At 41.4% G+C, this 22,462-nt stretch overlaps 1 protein-coding gene across 4 annotated transcripts in view; it reads right to left on the bottom strand.

Moving 5' to 3' along the window:
- The window catches only part of PTK2B (protein tyrosine kinase 2 beta), a 198,524-nt gene that overhangs the window by 74,627 nt on the left and 101,435 nt on the right, over positions 1-22,462 (bottom strand). For all 4 annotated transcript variants that reach the window (XM_073624881.1, XM_073624878.1, XM_073624880.1 and 1 more), the window contains exons 3-4: positions 4,402-4,580; positions 2,298-2,385 (exon numbers count right to left, since the gene is read on the bottom strand). In XM_073624881.1, the coding sequence (XP_073480982.1) occupies positions 2,298-2,385; positions 4,402-4,580 (267 nt within the window). The remainder of the gene's footprint in view (positions 1-2,297; positions 2,386-4,401; positions 4,581-22,462) is intronic.

Below are 22,462 nucleotides of genomic sequence, written 5' to 3'. Positions count from 1 at the left end.
ATGTAAAGGGGTTCAGAGGTATGGGGGCTGTGTAATGTAAAGGGGTTCAGAGGTATGGGGGCTGTGTAGAGAAAACATTCAGAAAACAGGAAAATATTTTTTTTGGGGGGGAGGTTGACACCATGTCTTACTGCACCAGATGACACCAACCCTAGTGTCACCACAGACAGTAGCACATAGTAAGTGTGCCGATGCCAGTTACATGTATTCCTTTTTGGCACCAGCCACCCGATAACAATCTACGGGTCAGTCAGCACCGTTTTTGCAGAAGAGAAGGAGGGGCCTGGCCGCCTGGGGGAGCAGAGGGAGGAGGATTCTTCAGGGTTCCGGGCCGCAGCGCACGGAGGCGCTACACGTGATGTCACTTGATGCTGACATCAGCGCGTCAACGTGCCCCGCCTGGGGGGGGGGGGGGTGCCAGCTGTAGGATCCACCCCGGATGCTAAATGCTCTAGGTACGCCCCTGGTCCATTTACCAAACAATAAAAATAAAACATCAGTTTTTAGAGGGATGACTGTCCTTTATCTTCAAGTAGAGACAGATTTTATTACATTCGTCTTCTCACACAGGGGTTTAGTCTTGATCTTTAGAGCGATCTCTATGTTTAGGGCTCAGTGACAACCAGAACAGGTCACCTGATCAAGTCATACCAACTCACTTTTGTTGCCAGCGGTTTAGACATTAATGGCTGTGTGTTGAGTTATTTTGAGGAGACAACAAATTTACACTGTTATACAAGCTGCACACTCACTACTTTACATTGTAGCAAAGTGTCATTTCTTCAGTGTTGTCACATGAAAAGATAGAAGAAAATATTTACAAAAATGTGAGGGGTGTACTCACTTTTGTGAGATACTATATATACCGTTCTTTCTGCCTGGAAACTTGAGAACGTCCATGGCATCCAAAAAGTGTCCCTCTACGTCAAAAGTTGTTTTAGACCAGCTAGAAAACCGCAATGGCGAATTAGAATCACTTGCAGAATTGAGCGACAGCGATTGGTGGGGAAATTCGTCATCAGACACCGAAAGTGACGACAGCGACAATTCTGCGACCGCTTTTGATGTAGAGGGACGCTTTCCATTGTCCTGATTGAGACGTCGGACTTTGTGCAGTCCCATGTTTCAATATTTTTCATACCCGGGATGTTTACTAAACCGATATGCAGTGTCTAGTATTACAGTGACTAGTAATATTGCACCCTTGTTTGGACAAATTTCTGTTCTTTTGATTTGATTACATTATTGAATAAAATGTATTATTATTTTTTTATAATTATGTATAGTTATTTATTATATTATAATTTATGATTTCGTGTTTCAAACTTTATCATACCCGGGATGTCTACTAGACTCTTGTTTGGACAGATTTAACCACTTGCCGACTGCTGCGCGCCGATATACATCGGCACAATGGCAGCGGTGGGCCAATGGGCGTACCTGTACGTCCCCTTTAAGAGCCGGGGCTAGTAGGCGCGCTCCCTAGGACACACTTAACACCTTCATCGCCCCTTAGTGGTTAACCCCTTCCCTGCCAGTGCCATTTACACTTAATCAGTGCATTTTTATAGCACTGATTGCTGTATAAATGACATTGGTCTTAAAATAGTGTCAAAAGTGTCCGATGTGTCCGCTATAATGTCGCAGTTCCGATAAAAATCGCATATATATATATAATAATAATAAAAATGCCATAAAATTATCCCCTATTTTGTAGACGTTATAACTTTTGCGCAAACCAATCAATATACGCTTATTGTGATTTTTTTTTTACCAAAAATATGTAGAAGAATACGTATCGGCCTAAACTGAGGAAATTTTTTTTTATATATATATTTTTGGGGGATATTATAGCAAAAGTAAAAAATATTGCGTTTTTTTTCCAAAATTGTTCAAAATTCAAAAAACAAAATTTTTTGTTTATAGCGCAAAAAATAAAAAACGCAGAGGTGATCAGATACCACCAAAAGAAAGCTCTGTTTGTGGGGGAAAAAAAAGACGTCAATTTTGTTTGGGTGCAACATCGCATGACCGCGCAATTGTCAGCTAAAGAAAAATAAAAAAGGCCAGGCTCAAAAATGCCTGAAAACGCTGTATAAAACTGCGCAAAAAAAAAAAAAAAAAAAGCATAAAAAAACCCCCGCAAAAACGCTCAAGTGTGAATGCAGCCTTAAAGAGACAGAACATAGAAACAAGTAATTCCAGGCTTCCCAGAAAATATGTTAAAATCTGCATAGCCAGAATGAGCGCTGCCCCCCCCCCCCAATCCAATGATCACCCCCACACCCAGATCTCACCTGCTGGTAGAAGTACAGCAAAGTTGTCTTATCTTGTTTGAAGCTTTCTAAGTAATTATCCGGCAGGTAGCGGATCCGAAGATCGTATCTGGAAAGGAGGGGATGGAAACAAACGTGTCAGGGCAATGCGACAGGGAGTGGAGCCATGGAGGTTTGACATATCAATGATTATAGAGAACCTGTCTGTGCCAACAATGACAAAGGCTGCATGATACCCTAATTTTAAGGCTCAGCCCCCCTAAATCTCCATCTTTCCTCCAGTGCCCCCCCCCCCCCCCCTCCGTGCTGTAATTATTTTTTTTAATACCTACTTTTTTTATGATGTCCCCCCAATTACATTTCATACTGTGTCTTCTTCCTCTTTTCCAGTTTGGGGTGGTACCCTGCCATCAGCACTGCTCTCTGCCCCATGCACTATATATGAAGGAAGCCATAGTAGGGCCCCCTTAGAGGGTGGGACCATGACACCCTGCATTCATAACATGTCCTCATAGTATGGGTGTCATTCAACCTGAGATACCGAGGACATCTTGTGGCAGAACACAAGTACTGCAGGGGACAGCTCTGGATTTGTCATTCAGCCTGGAAGACCGAGGACATCTTGTGACAGAACAGAAGTACTGCAGGGGACAGCTCCAGATTTGTCGTTTAACCTGGATAACCGAGGACATCTTTTGGAAAAACAGAAATACTGCAGGGGACAGTTCAGGATTTGTTGTTTAACTTGGAAGACCGAGGACATCTTGTGCCAGAACTCAAGTACTGCAGGGGACAGCTCTGGATTTGTCATTCAACCTAGAAGACCGAGGACATCTTGGGGCAGAACGAAGTACTGCAGGGGACAGCTCCAGATTTGACGTTCAACCTCGAAGAGTGAGGACATCTTGTGGAAGAACACAAGTACTGCATGGGACAGCTCCAGATTTGACATTCAACCTGGAAGACTGAGGACATCTTGTGGAAGAACAGAAGTACTCCAGATTTGACGTTCAACCTCAAAGAGTGAGGACATCTTCTGGAAGAACACAAGTACTGCAGGGGACAGATCAGGATTTGCCGTTCAACCTGGAAGACTGAGGACATCTTGTGGCAGAACAGAAGTACTCCAGATTTGATGTTCAACCTCAAAGAGTGAGGACATCTTCTGGAAGAACACAAGTACTGCAAGGGACTGTTCAGTATTTGTCGTTCAACCCAGAAGACCGAGGAAATCTTGTGGCAGAACAGAAGTACTGCAGGGGACAGCTCTGGATTTGTCATTCAACCTAGAAGACCGAGGACATCTTGGGGCAGAACAGAAGTACTGCAGGGGACAGCTCCAGATTTGACGTTCAACCTCGAAGAGTGAGGACATCTTGTGGAAGAACACAAGTACTGCATGGGACAGCTCCAGATTTGACATTCAACCTGGAAGACTGAGGACATCTTGTGGAAGAACAGAAGTACTCCAGATTTGACATTCAACCTCAAAGAGTGAGGACATCTTCTGGAAGAACACAAGTACTGCAGGGGACTGTTCAGAATTTGTCGTTCAACCTGGAAGACTGAGGACATCTTATGGCAGAACAGAAGTACTGCAGGGGACAGCTCCAGATTTGTCATTCAACCTGAAAGACTGAGGACATCGTGTGGCAGAACAGAAGTACTGCAAGGGACAGCTCATTTTTGGACCCTGTCTAGGGGGTCTAGTTTAATAATTAAAAAATAAAAAACTTCCCAGAGTTTTTCGGATCATAATGAATGACCCAAAAAATGAAAAAAAAAAAAAAAAACAGAAAACGAATGAAATGAAAACGAACTAATTTTTCGGCAGTGCACATGTCTAGAATATATTGTAGTACAAATGACAACCTGACTGGATAAAAATTGAGTAGATTCGGTATTACAAAGTTCTGGTAGATCTAAGGAAGAAAGAACAGAGATTGCACATTCAGAATGCAAAGTGTATGGCCAGCTTTGGGCTTTAAAGTCAAGTATCATAGCCAGGAAGATGGTATTTTCGAGCATTGGCAGCCCATATCTTCCTCTCCTTCCTCCTTGCACATTAATAACTGTTCTTGCCAGCCTGCTTGTCACACATAAGCCTCTTGTGGTTGATGCTTACCTCCACTCCGCCTCTAGGTGGAGACACTCGTACTTCTCCTGCACCTCCCCAACGGTCAGGTCAGGGTGCAGCCAATGGATCTCATCGGACTTTAAGTGCTTCAGGCGAAGACCGTAGCTGTTTACGTGTTGGATGTCCGGGCCAATCCGCCCACTGAGGAGAATGGAGCTGATGATTTCCTGCAACGAAAAGCATGACAAATAAACAAGAGATGCAGGACTATCCCTGTAAATCTGGGACAGCTGATGCAGGACTATCCCTGTAAATCCGGGACAGCTGATGCAGGACTGTCCCTGTAAATCCTGGACATCTGATGCAGGACTGTCCCTGTAAATCCGGGACAGCTGATGCAGGACTGTCCCTGTAAATCCTGGACAGCTGATGCAGGACTGTCCCTGTAAATCCGGGACAGCTGATGCAGGACTGTCCCTGTAAATCCAGGACAGCTGATGCAGGATTGTCCCTGTAAATCCGGGACAGCTGATGCAGGACTGTCCCTGTAAATCCGGGACAGCTGATGCAGGACTGTCCCTGTAAATCCAGGACAGCTGATGCAGGACTGTCCCTGTAAATCCAGGGCAGCTGATGCAGGACTGTCCCTGTAAATCCGGAACAGCTGATGCAGGACTATCCCTGTAAATCCAGGACAGCTGAGATCTATGGGCTTATGGGGCTGTCACCTTAAGTGAAAGGTGCTCCGGAAATCATCCAACAATCAATGATTGACTGGGGAAGAGAGACGGGCAGATGATGTCACAATCTCCACCTCAGCCAATCAGAGGAAGCCTTGTACATTCATTGATAAAAAATGCAAGGCTTCTGAGATGCCAGGATTGTACAGTGAGCCGGTCATGTGTATGAGAGTTAATTCATAGGAATAAACATGATATAAAAAAAAAATTAAAGGGACAGTGTAAAAATAAAAAAAAAATAAATAAGAAAAAAAATTTAAAGCACCCCCATCACACCACACATGAGGTATTACTATGAACATTATAGTGAGAGCAATAATTCTATCTCTAGACCTCCTCTGTAACTCAAAACTTGCAATCTGTAAAACATATTTTAAAGCGTCACCTATGCAGATTTTTAAGTACTGTAGTTTGTTGCCATTCCACAAGCGTGACATGTTGGGTAGACATATGCAATTCGTTTAGTTCCAAATTCGTTTTTTAATGAATTTAGTTAATTCCAAAATTTTCCGAATTTTTCAATTTCCGAAATTTCGAATTTCCGGAATTTCAAATTTCCGAAAATTCAAAATTTCGGAAATTCGGAATTTCGGAATTAACAAATTTGTCAAAAATGTCTACCCAACATGTCGCGCTCGTGGAATGGCAACAAAATTCTGAAATTCGGAAATTGGAAAATTCGGAATTAGAAATTCGGAAATTAGAATTTCGGAAATTGGAAATTTCAGAAATTGGAAAATTCTGAAATTCAAATTTGGAATTTTGCAAATTTGAAAATTCAAAAATTTGAAAATAAAAATAAAAATTGGAAAATTGAAAAGAATGAAAATCCGAAAATCTGAAATAATAACTAACTAATAATAACTATTATAATTCTAGGTATTGGAATTTCCTTTTAAATTTGTCTGTTAGTGAACATAACGAGTACGAATTTATCCGAAGTTACGAATTATCTGAAATAACGAATGCCATAGCTAAACAAATGGAACGTAACAATCTAATAAAATTAAATAACAATAATAATGATAAAACCTTTTTATTATTATTATTATTTATTATTAATTTGTTCCATTCCATTTGTTTAGATGCGGCATTCGTTATTTTGGATAATTTGTAACAGATAAATTTGTATTCGTTACGCTCACAAACAGCCAGGTTTGAAAGGAATTTTTGATGCGTTTTTGATGCAGTCAGGCGCATTTTTTCACCTTTTTTTAAGGGCCACATGCAGTCCAGTGCATTTTTTTCTGCATCAAAAACACATGGAAAGTAGGTTATATGGTTTGCAATGGCATAATTCACACCAGTCCTTGAAGTTCCAGTGCGATCCAGTTTCAGAAAAAAAAGTAGAAATTGCTGCATTTTTCCTGCACTGGAACGCACCTAAATGCACCAAAAAACGCATCAGAACGCACCTAAATGTACCAAAAATGCACTGAAAAACAAAGCATCTGGAACGCATCCAGACTGGATATAGTGTGAACTAGCCCTTAATAAGGACATGTGTGTGCCGGTGCATTTTTGATTGATTTTACAGTGTTCCAGTGCAGGAAAAGTGCAGCATGTTCTACTTTTTTTTTCTGGAACTACAAGCACTGGTGTGAATTATGCCATTGAAAACCATATAACCTACTTTCCATGTGTTTTTGATGCAGGAAAAAAAAACGCACTGGACTGCATGTGGTGTGAACTGGCCCTAAAACTAACAAAGAGTGCTAGAAGAGGCTCTTCAAGTTGTTTAACCACTTGCTGCCCGCCGTCAATTGACGGCGGGGCGGTCCGACTCTCGTTCTGGGACGACGTCATATGACGGCCCCCCAGAACAACCGCGCCATGTTGCTAGGACACGGCACGACCCCGATCTGTGTAAAGAGCCGCGGACGCGGCTCTTTAACCATGTGATCGGCCGTGTCCAATCACAGCCGGACACGTGTAAACACGGAGATGCCGGTAATCGTTGCTCCTCACCTCACACTGACAGTTTGATGAGAGGAGATCAGCAGCATCTCCTCACAGGGGACAGCTAGGTATGTAATCAGGGCACTGATTACAATTAAGTGCCCACCAGTGCCAGCAATCAGTGCCAATCTGTGCCCACAATTGCTACCAATCTGTGCCCACCAGTGCCAGCAATCAGTGCCAATCTGTGCCCACAATTGCTACCAATCTGTGCCCACAATTGCTACCAATCTGTGCCCACAAGTGCCAGCAATCAGTGCCAATCTGTGCCTACAATTGCTACCAATCTGTGCCCACAAGTGCCAGCAATCAGTGGCCATTAGTGATGCCAGTCATTGCTGCCCATCAATGCCCATCAATGCACATCACTGCTGCCCATCAATGCTCATCACTGCCGCCTATCTGTGCCCACCAGTGCTGCCTATCTGTGCTCAGTGCCGCCTATCAGTGCCCATCAGTGCCACATATCAGTGCCACCTATCAGTGCTCATAAGTGTGGCATATTCGTGCCTCCTCATCAGTGCCACCTAATCAGTGCCCATAAATGCCGCCTCATCAGTGCCTATAAGTGCCGCCTATCAGTGCCCATCAGTGCCACCTATCAGTGCCCATAAGTGCGGCATATTCGTGCTTCCTCATCAGTGCCACCTAATCAGTGCCCATAAGTGCCGCCCATCAGTGCCCATCATTGCCACATATCAGTGCCACCTATCAGTGCCCATAAGTGCGGCATATTTGTGCCTCCTCATCAGTGCCACCTAATCAGTGCCCATAAATGCCGCCTCATCAGTGCCCATAAGTGCCGCCTATCAATGCCCATCAGTGCCACCTATCAGTGCCACCTATCAGTGCCCATAAGTGCGGCATATTCGTGCCTCATCAGTGCCACCTATCAGTGCCCATCAGTGCCACATATCAGTGCCACCTATCAGTGCCCATAAGTGAGGCATATTCCTGCCTCCTCATCAGTGCCACTTAATCAGTTCCCATAAGTGCTGCCTTATCAGTGCCCATAAGTGCCGCCTATCAGTGCCCATCAGTGCCACCTATCAGTGCCACCTATCAGTGCACATAAGTGCGGCATATTCGTGCCTCCTCATCAGTGCCACCTAATCAGTGCCCATAAGTGCGACATATTCGTGCCTCCTCCTTAGTGCCACCTAATCAGTTCCCATCAGTGAAGGAGAAAAATTACTTATTTACAAAATTTACTGACAGCAACTAAAAAAAAACTTTATTTTTTTTTCAACATTGTTTTTTTTTTGTTTTTTTTTAGGAAAAAAAAACCCCAGAAGTGATTAAATACCACCAGCAGAAAGCTCTATTTGTGTGAAGAAAATGATAACAATTTCACATGGGTAAAGTGTAGCATGACCGCGCAATTGTCATTCAAAGTGTGACAGCGCTGAAAGCTGAAAATTGGCCTGGACAGGAAGGGGGTGAAAGTGACCGGTATTGAGGTGGTTCAAGCTGTTGCAAGATCTACAGGAAATTGTACTATGAGATTGTATCATTAATGGTCATGGCTGGTTGGTATTTCTCTCTCAGTAGAGTTTCCCTTTATAAGACTTCTAGGACAGGAACGCTCCCCCCTCACAGTTCTCTATAAGCATTTGTTATTGGACCCAGGAATTTTCCATGTCCCTTCAATCTCAGCAAACACACAAAGGGAAAGCCAAGACAAATATTTTGCTGAATTCCTTTAAAAGACCGGGATCACCTTTTCACTTTTCCTGCCGGTAGCAGAAAGCTGAAGTTTAATCTGCTCGTATTTTGCCCACATGAGATGCTGATCCTCCATGGTTGAAAGAACTGAGCAGGTCTTTAGTCTGTATTCACAAATGTCTGACACAGATCAACCCCCTGCTGCCACCTCTTACCATGTGAATGATACAAATTTATAATGTACAGTCTGATCACTGGAGGAGTGGAGACTGAGGAAATGCTTCCTCCTGCCTGCAGCAGACTGATGATGTCCTCTCAGCCTAGGCAAAGTCACTAACTGGAGACCAATGCGGGGGGGGGGGGGGGGGGGGGCAGGTTGAGCTTTGTTGAGAAAAAAAATGATACGGTTAGGGCCAGTTCACACCAGATGCAGTCCAGTGCGTTTTTTTTTTATTCTGCATCAAAAACGCATAGACAGTAGATATTATGGGTTTTAATTGCATAGTTCACACCAGTGCAGATAGTTCCAGTGCATTCCAATGCAGAAACAAAAAGTAGAACATGCTGCATTTCTTCTGCACAGATCTGTACTAAAACGCAGCAAAACCGCACCGGAACGCATCTAAATTCATCAAAAATCCAATCGCAACCAGGTAACCTTGGAAAAAAAAAAAATAAGAGGGTAAAAAAACTCTGGATTGCATCAAAATCACATCAAAAACACGCAGAAATGCAGGGCTAGGTTCACACCTATGCAGTTTGCTTTTGATCATTTCTGCTTTTTGCTGTGCGTTTTGCAGTTTTGCTGCGATTTTATGGCAATATGTGTTTTGCATTTTTTTAAGGTTTTTTTTATATTTTTTTTGGTCAATTTGTCATTGGGCAGATTAAAAAAACGCAAAATGCAAATTCTGGCAATATTGCTGTAAAATCGTGGCAAAAGTGCACTACATGCTTTTCTGTAGCTTCTCCATTGATCAAAAAAAGCAAAAAAAAAAATAAAATAAAACTGTTTTGCAGTTAAAAAAGTCCCTGACCCTTTCCAAAAACGCAGCGGCTGAAAAAAGCATAGATGTGAACGTGTCCCATAGGAAACCATGTTAAATGAACTGTAGTGCGTTTCTACAAAAAGCAAAAAAAAAAAAAGCGCATAGGTGTGAATCGAGCCTTACTGTATATTGGGACAGGTCAAGAACATATTCATGCTATATACAGTGCCTTGAAAAAGTATTCATACCCCTTGAAATTTTCCACATTTTTCATGTTACAGCCAAAAAACGTAAATGTATTTTATTGGGGATTTTATTTGATAGACCAACACAAAGTGGCACATAATTGTGAAATGGAAGGAAAATGATAAATGGTTTTCAACATTTTTTTTACAAATAAATATCTGAAAAGTGTGGGGTACATTTGTATTCAGCCCCCTTTACTCTGATACCCCTAACTAAAATCTAGTGGAACCAATTGCCTTCAGAAGTCTGATATGGTCCGCTCCAGTGTGTAAGCAACCTTAAGTAATAAGTGATACAGAATTTTTTTTACATTTAAACATTTATTAACCAAAACAAACCTCCAATCAGTTCACTTGTACTGTATGTATAATTTAGATTAAAAAAAAAAAAAAAAAACTATATCTTAAATATTAAATACACAAAATCAGGTAATCAAAACTTTTGGACGAAAAAAAATGGGCTAACTTTACTGCTTAGTTTTTTTTTTTTTTTGTTTTGTTTCATTCATTAGTGTATTTTTTTCAAAAAAATTGCGTTTGAAAAACTGCTGCGCAAATACCGCGTGACATAAAATATTGCAACAACCGCTATTTTATTCTCTAGGGTCTCTGCTAAAATATATATATATATAATGTTTGGGGGTTCTATGTGATTTTCTAGCAGAAAATACAGGATTTTTACTTGTAAGCAACAAGTGTCAGAAAAGATTCAGTCTTTAAATGGTTAAACTGAGAGCTTCTACACACAGAATTCAGTCCATTCATAAGTAGAAACATTGTATCTTTTTAGCTTCTTTTATCAGACTTGGCAGGCTGCCCAGAGAGGAGAGAAGCCTCTCCACAGAAGACTTCAGGCAACTTGCATTGACTTCTATTACAGAAGTCATTTGCAAGTCGCGCTGAAGTTATAATTGGCCTTTTTTATCAGCACAATCAGCCAATGCCGATTAATTAAAAAACGCCAAATATCGGCCGATATATCGGTCGACCTCTACTTGAGACTGGGGCGGAGGTTCACCTTCCAGCAGGACAACAACCCTAAACATACAGCCAGAGCTACAATGGAATGGTTTAGATCAAAGCATATTCATGTGTTAGAATGGCCCAGTCAAAGTCCAGACCTAAATCCAATTGAGAATCTGTGGCAAGACTTGAAAATTGCTGTTCACAGACGCTCTCCATCCAATCTGACAGAATTTGAGCTATTTTACAAAGAAGAATGGGCAAAAATATCACTCTCTAGATGTGCAAATCTGGTAGAGACATCCCCAAAAAGACTTGCAGCTGTAATTGCAGTGAAAGGAGGTTCTACAAAGTATTGACCCCGGGGGCTGAATACAAATGTACCCCACACTTTTCACATATTTATTTGTAAAAAATGTTGAAAACCATTTATCATTTTCCTTCCACTTCACAATTATGTGCCACTTTGTGTTGGTCTATCACATAAAATCCCAATAAAACACATTCACATTTTTGGTTGTAACATGACAAAATGTGGAAAATTTCAAGGGGTGTGAATACTTTTTCAAGGCACTGTGCACACAGACAGGTCCACTTTAATCTCGCTGTGAAATCCCCAGCCATGATCTTGCTCCAGGTCCTCCCTTAGCTGAAAGTTAAAGGACCTTTCCTTTTGCCTAGAAGGGATGCTTCCCCTTTAAGAGCAGTGCAGCTTAGTAGCGACTATTCCTCTATGGTGATCTTATATAATATTAAATACAATTCCGCACTCCGCCTCCTCTTCCCTCCCCCGGAGCCGGCAATGCTCTTATTGTTCCGTGCCTCTATATCTCCCTGCTTTGACGTCCCGCTCACCCACATTACAGGTATTCTTAGTGATGTGCGGAAAATCAGGACGACGTCTATCAATCGGCTTTTATAGCTGTCGTGAAATTTTATCCCCTCGTTAGTAACGGAAGTTTTCTGCTGGTAAGAGCCGTACAATAAAGGTAGAGCGGGGGAATTATTCGCATCCATTACCCCTCCGTGTCGTGGGATGGAAACGCATCGACTGCGCTATCTGTCTTTAAAGACACTTGTGTGGGGAAAGACGCAGAGCGAGGATGAATCACCTCTTTACATAACACTGCTGAACTCCGTCAGGGTGGTTAATCTGCTAGAAAAAAGGTAGCATTATGTCCATCCAGCCCTAAGATTTACACTACTCTGTCACACAGCACAGTCCTGTCTGGTAAAGCAACACACCTCTTCTTCACCCTGCTCTCTCCTCCTCTTAGCATGTTCCTTCCACTACTACAGTACAACCAATTAGCCCCTTGTGCTGGTTCATCCCCCATGAGATCTGCTGTACAAGGACTGCAAGAGGCTGATACCAAGTCAAAACCAATTACTTAAAAATAAGGAGGAAGCAGCGCTGATCCGTACGTTGTATATAAGAAGACAGACTGTGCCTTGTCAGATATGGAGGAGGAAGCGGTGCTAGATTAGTAATCTGTATATAAGAAGACAGACTATGCCTTGTCAGATATGGAGGAGGAAGTCGTGCTGGATCAGTAATCTATTTATAAGAAGACAGACTATCCTTTGTCAGATATGGAGGAGGAAGTCGTGCTGGATCAGTAATCTGTATATAAGAAGACAGACTATGCCTTGTCAGATATGAAAGGGGGAAGTCGTGCTGGATCAGTAATCTGTATATAAGAAGACAGACTATGCCTTGTCAGATATGGAGGAGGAAGCAGTGCTGGATCAGTAATCTGTATATAAGAAGACAGACTATCCTTTGTCAGATAGTGGAGGAGGAAGCAGTGCTGGATCAGTAATCTGTATATAACAAGTAAGACTATCCCTTGTCAGATATGAAGGCGGAAGCGGTGCTGGATCAGTAATCTGTATATAAGAAGACAGACAATCCCTTGTCAGATATGGAGGAGGAAGTAGTGCTGGATCAGTAATCTGTATATAAGAAGACAGACTATCCCTTGTCAGATATGGAGGAGGAAGCGGTACTGGATCAGTAATCTATATATAACAAGTAAGACTATCCCTTGTCAGATATGGAGGAGGAAGCGGTGCTGGATCAGTAATCTGTATATAAGAAGACAGACAATCCCTTGTCAGATATGGAGGAGGAAGTAGTGCTGGATCAGTAATCTGTATATAAGAAGACAGACTATCCCTTGTCAGATATGGAGGAGGAAGCGTACTGGATCAATAATCTGTATATAACAAGTAAGACTATCCCTTGTCAGATATGGAGGAGGAAGCGGTGCTGGATCAGTAATCTGTATATAAGAAGACAGACTATCCCTTGTCAGATATGGTTGAGGAAGCGGTGCTGGATCAGTAATCTGTATATAAGAAGACAGACAATCCCATGTCAGATATGGAGGAGGAAGCAGTGCTGGATCAGTAATCTGTATATAAGAAGACAGACTATCCTTGTCAGATAGTGGAGGAGGAAGCAGTGCTGAATCAGTAATCTGTATATAACAAGTAAGACTATCCCTTGTCAGATATGAAGGAGGAAGCAGTGCTGGATCAGTAATCTGTATATAAGAAGACAGACAATCCCTTGTCAGATATGGAGGAGGAAGTAGTGCTGGATCAGTAATCTGTATATAAGAAGACAGACTATCCCTTGTCAGATATGGAGGAGGAAGTAGTGCTGGATCAGTAATCTGTATATAAGAAGACAGACTATCCCTTGTCAGATATGGAGGAGGAAGCGGTACTGGATCAGTAATCTGTATATAACAAGTAAGACTATCCCTTGTCAGATATGGAGGAGGAAGCGGTGCTGGATCAGTAATCTGTATATAAGAAGACAGACAATCCCTTGTCAGATATGGAGGAGGAAGTAGTGCTGGATCAGTAATCTGTATATAAGAAGACAGACTATCCCTTGTCAGATATGGAGGAGGAAGCGGTACTGGATCAGTAATCTGTATATAACAAGTAAGACTATCCCTTGTCAGATATGGAGGAGGAAGCGGTGCTGGATCAGTAATCTGTATATAAGAAGACAGACTATCCCTTGTCAGATATGGTTGAGGAAGCGGTGCTGGATCAGTAATCTGTATATAAGAAGACAGACTATGCCTTGTCAGATATGGAGGAGGAAGCGGTGCTGGATGAGCAGTCTGTATATAAGAAGACATATGCCTTGTCAGATATGGAGGAGGAAGCAGTGCTGGATCAGTAATTTGTATATAAGAAGACAGACTATGCCTTGTCAGATATGGAGGAGGAAGCAGTGCTGGATCAGTAATCTATATATAAGAAGACAGACTATCCCTTGTCAGATATGGAGGAGGAAGCGGTGCTGTATCAGTAATCTGTATATAAGAAGACAGACTATCCCTTGTCAGATAAGGAGGAGGAAGCGGTGTTGGATCAGTAACTTGTATATAAGAAGACAGACTATGCCTTGTCAGATATGGAGGAGGAAGCGGTGCTGGATCAGTAATCTGTATATAAGAAGACATATGCTTTGTCAGATATGGAGGAGGAAGCGGTGCTGGATCAGTAATCTGTATATAAGAAGACAGACAATCCCTTGTCAGATATGGAGGAGGAAGTTGTGCTGGATCAGTAATCTGTATATAAGAAGACAGACTATCCCTTGTCAGATAGGGAGGAGGAAGCGGTGCTGGATCAGTAATTTATATATAAGAAGACAGACTATGCCTTGTCAGATTTGGAGGAGGAAGCGGTGCTGGATGAGCAGTCTGTATATAAGAAGACATATGCCTTGTCAGATATGGAGGAGGAAGCAGTGCTGGATCAGTAATTTGTATATAAGAAGACAGACTATGCCTTGTCAGATATGGAGGAGGAAGCAGTGCTGGATCAGTAATCTATTTATAAGAAGACAGACTATCCCTTGTCAGATATGGAGGAGGAAGCGGTGCTGGATCAGTAATCTGTATATAAGAAGACAGACAATCCCTTGTCAGATATGGAGGAGGAAGTTGTGCTGGATCAGTAATCTGTATATAAGAAGACAGACTATCCCTTGTCAGATAAGGAGGAGGAAGCGATGTTGGATCAGTAACTTGTATATAAGAAGACAGACTATGCCTTGTCAGATATGGAGGAGGAAGCGGTGCTGGATCAGTAATCTGTATATAAGAAGACATATGCTTTGTCAGATATGGAGGAGGAAGCGGTGCTGGATCAGTAATCTGTATATAAGAAGACATATGCTTTGTCAGATATGGAGGAGGAAGCGGTGCTGGATCAGTAATCTGTATATAAGAAGACAGACAATCCCTTGTCAGATATGGAGGAGGAAGTTGTGCTGGATCAGTAATCTGTATATAAGAAGACAGACTATCCCTTGTCAGATAGGGAGGAGGAAGCGGTGCTGGATCAGTAATTTGTATATAAGAAGACAGACTATGCCTTGTCAGATTTGGAGGAGGAAGCGGTGCTGGATCAGTAATTTGTATATAAGAAGACATATGCCTTGTCAGATATGGAGGAGGAAGCAGTGCTGGATCAGTAATTTGTATATAAGAAGACAGACTATGCCTTGTCAGATATGGAGGAGGAAGCAGTGCTGGATCAGTAATCTATTTATAAGAAGACAGACTATCCCTTGTCAGATATGGAGGAGGAAGCGGTGCTGGATCAGTAATCTGTATATAAGAAGACAGACAATCCCTTGTCAGATATGGAGGAGGAAGTTGTGCTGGATCAGTAATCTGTATATAAGAAGACAGACTATCCCTTGTCAGATAAGGAGGAGGAAGCGGTGTTGGATCAGTAACTTGTATATAAGAAGACAGACTATGCCTTGTCAGATATGGAGGAGGAAGCGGTGCTGGATCAGTAATCTGTATATAAGAAGACATATGCTTTGTCAGATATGGAGGAGGAAGCGGTGTTGGATCAGTAACTTGTATATAAGAAGACAGACTATGCCTTGTCAGATTTGGAGGAGGAAGCGGTGCTCGATTAGTAATCTGTATATAAGAAGACATATGGACCTATAAGGTAACAATGTGTGCCTTGTCTGATAGTGGAGGAGGAAGCAGTGCCGGATCAGCAAGCTGTATAAAAGCGCTGGATAGTGGAGGAGAAAGCAGTGCTGGATCAGTAAGCTGTATACAAAAACACAGACTATGCCTTGTCAGATAAGGAGGAGGAAGCAGTGTTTGATCAGTAAGCTGCATATAAGAAGAGAAACTTGTCACATAGTGGAGGAGGAAGCAGTGCTGGATCAGTAAGCTCTAAATAAGTGATGAACAATGCAGAAGGAAGTCGTGCTGGATCAGTAATCTGTATATAAGAAGACAGAATATCCCTTGTCAGATATGGAGGAGGAAGCGGTGCTGGATCAGTAATCTGTATATAACAAGTAAGACTATCCCTTGTCAGATATGGAGGAGGAAGCGGTGCTGGATCAGTAATCTGTATATAAGAAGACAGACTATCCTTTGTCAGATAGTGGAGGAGGAAGCAGTGCTGGATCAGTAATCTGTATATAACAAGTAAGACTATCCCTTGTCAGATATGAAGGAGGAAGCAGTGCTGGAGCAGTAATCTGTATATAACAAGTAAGACTATCCCTTGTCAGATATGAAGGAGGAAGCAGTGCTGGAGCAGTAATCTGTATATAACAAGTAAGACTATCCCTTGTCAGATATGGAGGAGGAAGCAGTGCTGGATCAGTAACTTGTATATAAGAAGACAGACTATGCCTTGTCAGATATGGGGGAGGAAGCGATGCTGGATCAGTAATCTGTATATAAGAAGACAGACTATGCCTTGTCAGATATGGAGGAGGAAGTAGTGCTGGATCAGTAATCTGTATATAAGAAGGCAGACTATCCCTTGTCAGATATGAAGGAGGAAGCGGTGCTGGATCAGTAATTTGTATATAAGAAGACAGACTATGCCTTGTCAGATATGGAGGAGGAAGCGGTGCTGGATGAGCAGTCTGTATATAAGAAGACATATGCCTTGTCAGATATGGAGGAGGAAGCAGTGCTGGATAAGTAATTTGTATATAAGAAGACAGACTATGCCTTGTCAGATATGGAGGAGGAAGCGGTGCTGGATCAGTAATCTGTATATAAGAAGACAGACTATGCCTTGTCAGATATGGAGGAGGAAGCGGTGCTGGATCAGTAATCTGTATATAAGAAGACATATGCCTTGTCAGATATGGAGGAGGAAGCAGTGCTGGATCAGTAATTTGTATATAAGAAGACAGACTATGCCTTGTCAGATATGGAGGAGGAAGCGGTGCTGGATCAGTAATCTGTATATAAGAAGACAGACTATGCCTTGTCAGATATGGAGGAGGAAGCGGTGCTGGATCAGTAATCTGTATATAAGAAGACAGACTATGCCTTGTCAGATATGGAGGAGGAAGCGGTGCTGGATCAGTAATCTGTATATAAGAAGACAGACAATCCCTTGTCAGATATGGAGGAGGAAGCAGTGCTGGATCAGTAATCTATATATAAGAAGACAGACTATCCCTTGTCAGATATGGAGGAGGAAGCGGTGCTGGATCAGTAATCTGTATACAAGAAGAGAAACTTGTCACATAGTGGAGGAGGAAGCAGTGCTGCATCAGTTAGCTGTATAAAAGAGCACAGTGTGTATCTAGTCTGATTGGGGAGGAGGAAGCAGTGCTGGATTAGTTAGCTGTATATAAAGTGACAGGGTGTGTCTTGTCTGATAGTGGAGGAGGAAGCAGTGCTGCATCAGTAAGCTGTATATAAGGTAACAATGTGTGTCTTATGTGATAGTGGAGGAGGAAGAGGCGCTGGACCAAATTCTATTTAAGTGATGGATTTTGGAGGAGGAAGCAGTGCTGGATCAGTAAGCTCTAAATAAGTGATGAACAGTGCAGGAGGAAGCAGTGCTGGATCAGTAAGATGTATATAAATAAGGTTACAGACTATGGATTCTCTAATTGGGGAGTAGGAAGTGGTGCTGGATCAGTAAACTGAATAAAAGTGATGGATAGTGTAGGAGGAGGTGGTGCTGGATCAGCAAGCTCTATATAAGTGATAAAACGTGACGTAAAAAGCAGTGCTTGATCAGTAAGCTGTACTGTACAGTATATAAGGTAACAGTGTGTGTGCCTTGTCTGATGGTGGAGGAGGAAGCAGTGCCGGATTAGTAAGCTGTATAAAAGTGACGGATAGTGGAAGAGGAAGCAGTGCCGGATAAGCAATCTGTATAAAAGATATGGATAGTGGAGGAGGAAGCAATGCCGGATTAGCAAGCTGTATAAAAGTGACGGATAATGGAGGAGGAAGCAGTGCGGGATCAGTAAGCTGTATACAAGAACACAGACTATGCCTTGTCAGATACGGAGGAGGAAGCAGTGCTTGATCAGTAAGCTGTATACAAGAAGAGAGACTTGTCAGATAGTGGAGGAGGAGGAGGAAGCAATACTGGATCAGTAAGCTGTATAATAGTGACAGATAGTGGAGGAGGAAGCAGTGCTGGATCAGTAAGCTGTATAAAAGTGATGAATAGTGGAGGAGGAGAAAGTGACGGATCAGCAAGCTGTATAAAAGTGATGGATAGTGGAGGAGTAAGCAATGCCGGAGCAAAATGCTGTATAAAAGTGACGATTAGTGGAGGAGGAAGCAATACTGGATCAGTAAGCTGTATTAAAATGACAGATGGTGGAGGAGGAAGCAGTGATGGATCAGTAAGCTGTATAAAAGTGACGGATGGTGGAGGAGGAAGCAGTGCTGGATCAGCAAGCTGTATAAAAGTGACGGATAGTAGAGGAGGAAGCAGTCTTGGATCAGCAAGCTGTATAAAAGTGATAGATAGTGGAGGAGGAAGCAGTGCCGGATCAGCAAGCTGTATAAAAGTGATAGATAGTGGAGGAGGAAGCAGTGCCGGATCAGCAAGCTGTATAAAAGTGACGGATAGTGGAGGAGGAAGCAGTGCTGGATCAGTAAGCTGTATAAAAGTGACGGATAGTGGAGGAGGAAGCAGTGCTGGATCAGTAAGCTGTATAAAAGTGATGAATAGTGGAGGAGGAAAAAGTGCCAGATCAAAAAACTGTATAAAAGTGACAGTGGAGGAGGAAGCAGTGCCGGATCAGTAAGCTGTATAAAAGTAACAGATAGTGGAGGAGGAAGCAGTGCCGGATCAGTAGGCTGTATAAAAGTGATGGATAGTGGAGGAGGAAGCAGTGCTGGATCAGTAAGCTGTATAAAAGTAACAGATAGTGGAGGAGGAAGCAGTGCCGGATCAGTAGGCTGTATAAAAGTGATGGATAGTGGAGGAGGAAGCAGTGCCGGATCAGTAAGCTGTATAAAAGTGATGGATAGTGGAGGAGGAAGCAGTGCGGGATCAGTAAGCTGTATAAAAGTGATGGATAGTGGAGGAGGAAGCAGTGCGGGATCAGTAAGCTGTATAAAAGTGATAGATAGTGGAGGAGGAAGCAGTGCGGGATCAGTAAGCTGTATAAAAGTGATGGATAGTGGAGGAGGAAGCAGTGCCGGATCAGTAAGCTGTATAAAAGTGATGGATAGTGGAGGAGGAAGCAGTGCCGGATCAGTAAGCTGTATAAAAGTGATAGATAGTGGAGGAGGAAGCAGTGCCGGATCAGTAAGCTGTATAAAAGTGATGGATAGTGGAGGAGGAAGCAGTGCTAAATTGGTAAAGAATGAGAATATCATAGGCCAAATAATATGATTCTCTGAAGAGGTCAGTAGTAACCACCAGCTTGAAGATGAAGGGGATATGAGAGACAGCTTGTATATTTACATTATTCATGAACACGAATATGAACATCAACCAGAACTTATCTCCTTGTCTTCTCTTGTATCCTCTGGATTTTCCTCGGCCCTATCACGACGGAGTTCTCTTTAGTACATAATACATTTGGCCACAGTACAGTAAAGGGAGACCAAGTGTGATCTTCCATCAGGAGGTACAATTAGTGCGGAGATAGTAAAGGAATGTCCAGTCTTGAATACCAAACAATCCATCCTGATCTTTCCTGGCCGGATCTTTATCTTATGTAATTTTATTTGTTTTTGCTCATACTGTGCTTCACGAGTGGAAAAAAAAAAAATAGTACACACACTACTACAGATGATGAGTGCAAAGAGTTGGGGGCTTGTCCGGGATTACATTTGCAGCATTCAGTGGTCACTTGGCTTGGACACCTATATAGAAAGGAACATTACTCTAATTACTCTGTATTACTCTTATTACTCTCTAATTACTCGGTATTACTCTTATTACTCTCTAATTACTCTGTATTACTCTTATTACTCTGTATTACTCTCTAATTACTCTGTATTACTCTTATTACTCTCTAATTACTCTGTATTACTCTTATTACTCTGTATTACTCTCTAATTACTCTGTATTACTCTCTAATTACTCTGTAGTACTCTCTAATTACTCTGTATTACTCTTATTACTCTGTATTACTCTCTAATTACTCTGTATTACTCTCTAATTACTCTGTATTACTCTTATTACTCTGTATTACTCTCTAATTACTCTGTATTACTCTTATTACTCTCGAATTACTCTGTATTACTCTTATTACTCTGTATTACTCTCTAATTACTCTGTATTACTCTTATTACTCTGTATTACTCTCTAATTACTCTGTATTACTCTCTAATCACTCTGTATTACTCTCTAATTACTCCGTAGTACTCTTATTACTCTGTATTACTCTCTAATTACTCTGTATTACTCTCTAATTACTCTGTATTACTCTTATTACTCTCCAATTACTCTGTATTACTCTTATTACTATCTAATTACTCTGTATTACTCTTATTACTCTCGAATTACTCTGTATTACTCGCTAATTACTCTGTATTACTCTCTAATTACTCTGTATTACTCTCTAATTACTCTGTAGTACTCACTAATTACTCTGTAGTACTCTCTAATTACTCTGTATCACTCTCTAATTACTCTGGATTCTCAGCATCGTTAGCCCAGCTGCTAAAGCAAATAACACTATCCATTCCATGAATGGTGGGAAAATATTATTGCAAGCAATATAGTGTCTCTCAGAGAGTTGGGGGCTTGTCCGGGATTACACCTGCAGTTAAATGACTTTGAAAAGTGGTCACTTGGCTTGGACACCTATATAGAAAGGAACATTACTCTAATTACTCTGTATTCCTCTTATTACTCTGTATTACTCTCTAATTACTCTGTATTACTCTTATTACTCTGTATTACTCTCTAATTACTCTGTATTACTCTTATTACTCTGTATTACTCTCTAATTACTCTGTATTACTCTCTAATTACTCTGTATTACTCTTATTACTCTGTATTACTCTCTAATTACTCTGTATTACTCTCTAATTACTCTGTAGTACTCTTATTACTCTGTATTACTCTCTAATTACTCTGTATTACTCTCTAATTACTCTGTATTACTCTTATTACTCTCTAATTACTCTGTATTACTCTTATTACTATCTAATTACTCTGTATTACTCTCGAATTACTCTGTATTACTCTCGAATTACTCTGTATTACTCTTATTACTCTGTATTACTCTCTAATTACTCTGTATTACTCTCTAATTACTCTGTAGTACTCTCTAATTACTCTGTATTACTCTTATTACTCTGTATTACTCGCTAATTACTCTGTATTACTCTTATTACTCTGTATTACTCTCTAATTACTCTGTAGTACTCTCTAATTACTCTGTATTACTCTCTAATTACTCTGGATTCTCAGCATCGTTAGCCCAGCTGCTAAAGCAAATAACACTATCCATTCCATGAATGGTGGGAAAATATTATTGCAAGCAATATAGTGTCTCTCAGAGAGTTGGGGGCTTGTCCGGGATTACACATTCAGTTAAATGACTTTGAAAAGTGGTCACTTGGCTTGGACACCTATATAGAAAGGAACATTACTCTAATTACTCTGTATTACTCTAATTACTCTGTATTCCTCTTATTACTCTGTATTACTCTCTAATTACTCTGTATTACCCTTATTACTCTGTATTACTCTCTAATTACTCTGTATTACTCTTATTACTCTGTATTACTCTCTAATTACTCTGTATTACTCTCTAATTACTCTGTATTACTCTTATTACTCTGTATTACTCTCTAATTACTCTGTATTACTCTCTAATTACTCTTATTACTCTGTATTACTCTCTAATTACTCTGGATTCTCAGCACCGTTAGTCCAGCTGCTAAAGCAAATAACACTATCCATTCCATGAATGGTGGGAAAATATTATTGCAAGCAATATAGTGTCTCTCAGAGAGTTGGGGGCTTGTCCGGGATTACACCTGCAGCATTCCGTTAAATAAATTTGAAAAGTGGTCACTTGGTTGGAACACCTGTATACAGTTTTGTTAAACAATTATTATTTTTTGTGAATCTGTTGCAAATTTTTTTTCCTGGAGATCCTGCCAGTAACAGCACTTCCTACTGCAGACTGTCAACGCTAAGCCACTGCCTTGAAGTTGGCAAAAGCGTTGCCAGTCTGTCATGTGAGCTCCCTCTGTTGGTCGTTGGGCTTCCTTGTGCATGCCTCCGGCACGGG

The sequence above is a fragment of the Aquarana catesbeiana genome, linkage group LG04 (assembly GCF_042186555.1).
Source record: "Aquarana catesbeiana isolate 2022-GZ linkage group LG04, ASM4218655v1, whole genome shotgun sequence".
Taxonomy (NCBI): domain Eukaryota; kingdom Metazoa; phylum Chordata; class Amphibia; order Anura; family Ranidae; genus Aquarana; species Aquarana catesbeiana.
Note: the sequence above shows the minus strand (reverse complement) of the source record. Positions and strands in the feature narration are given on the sequence as shown.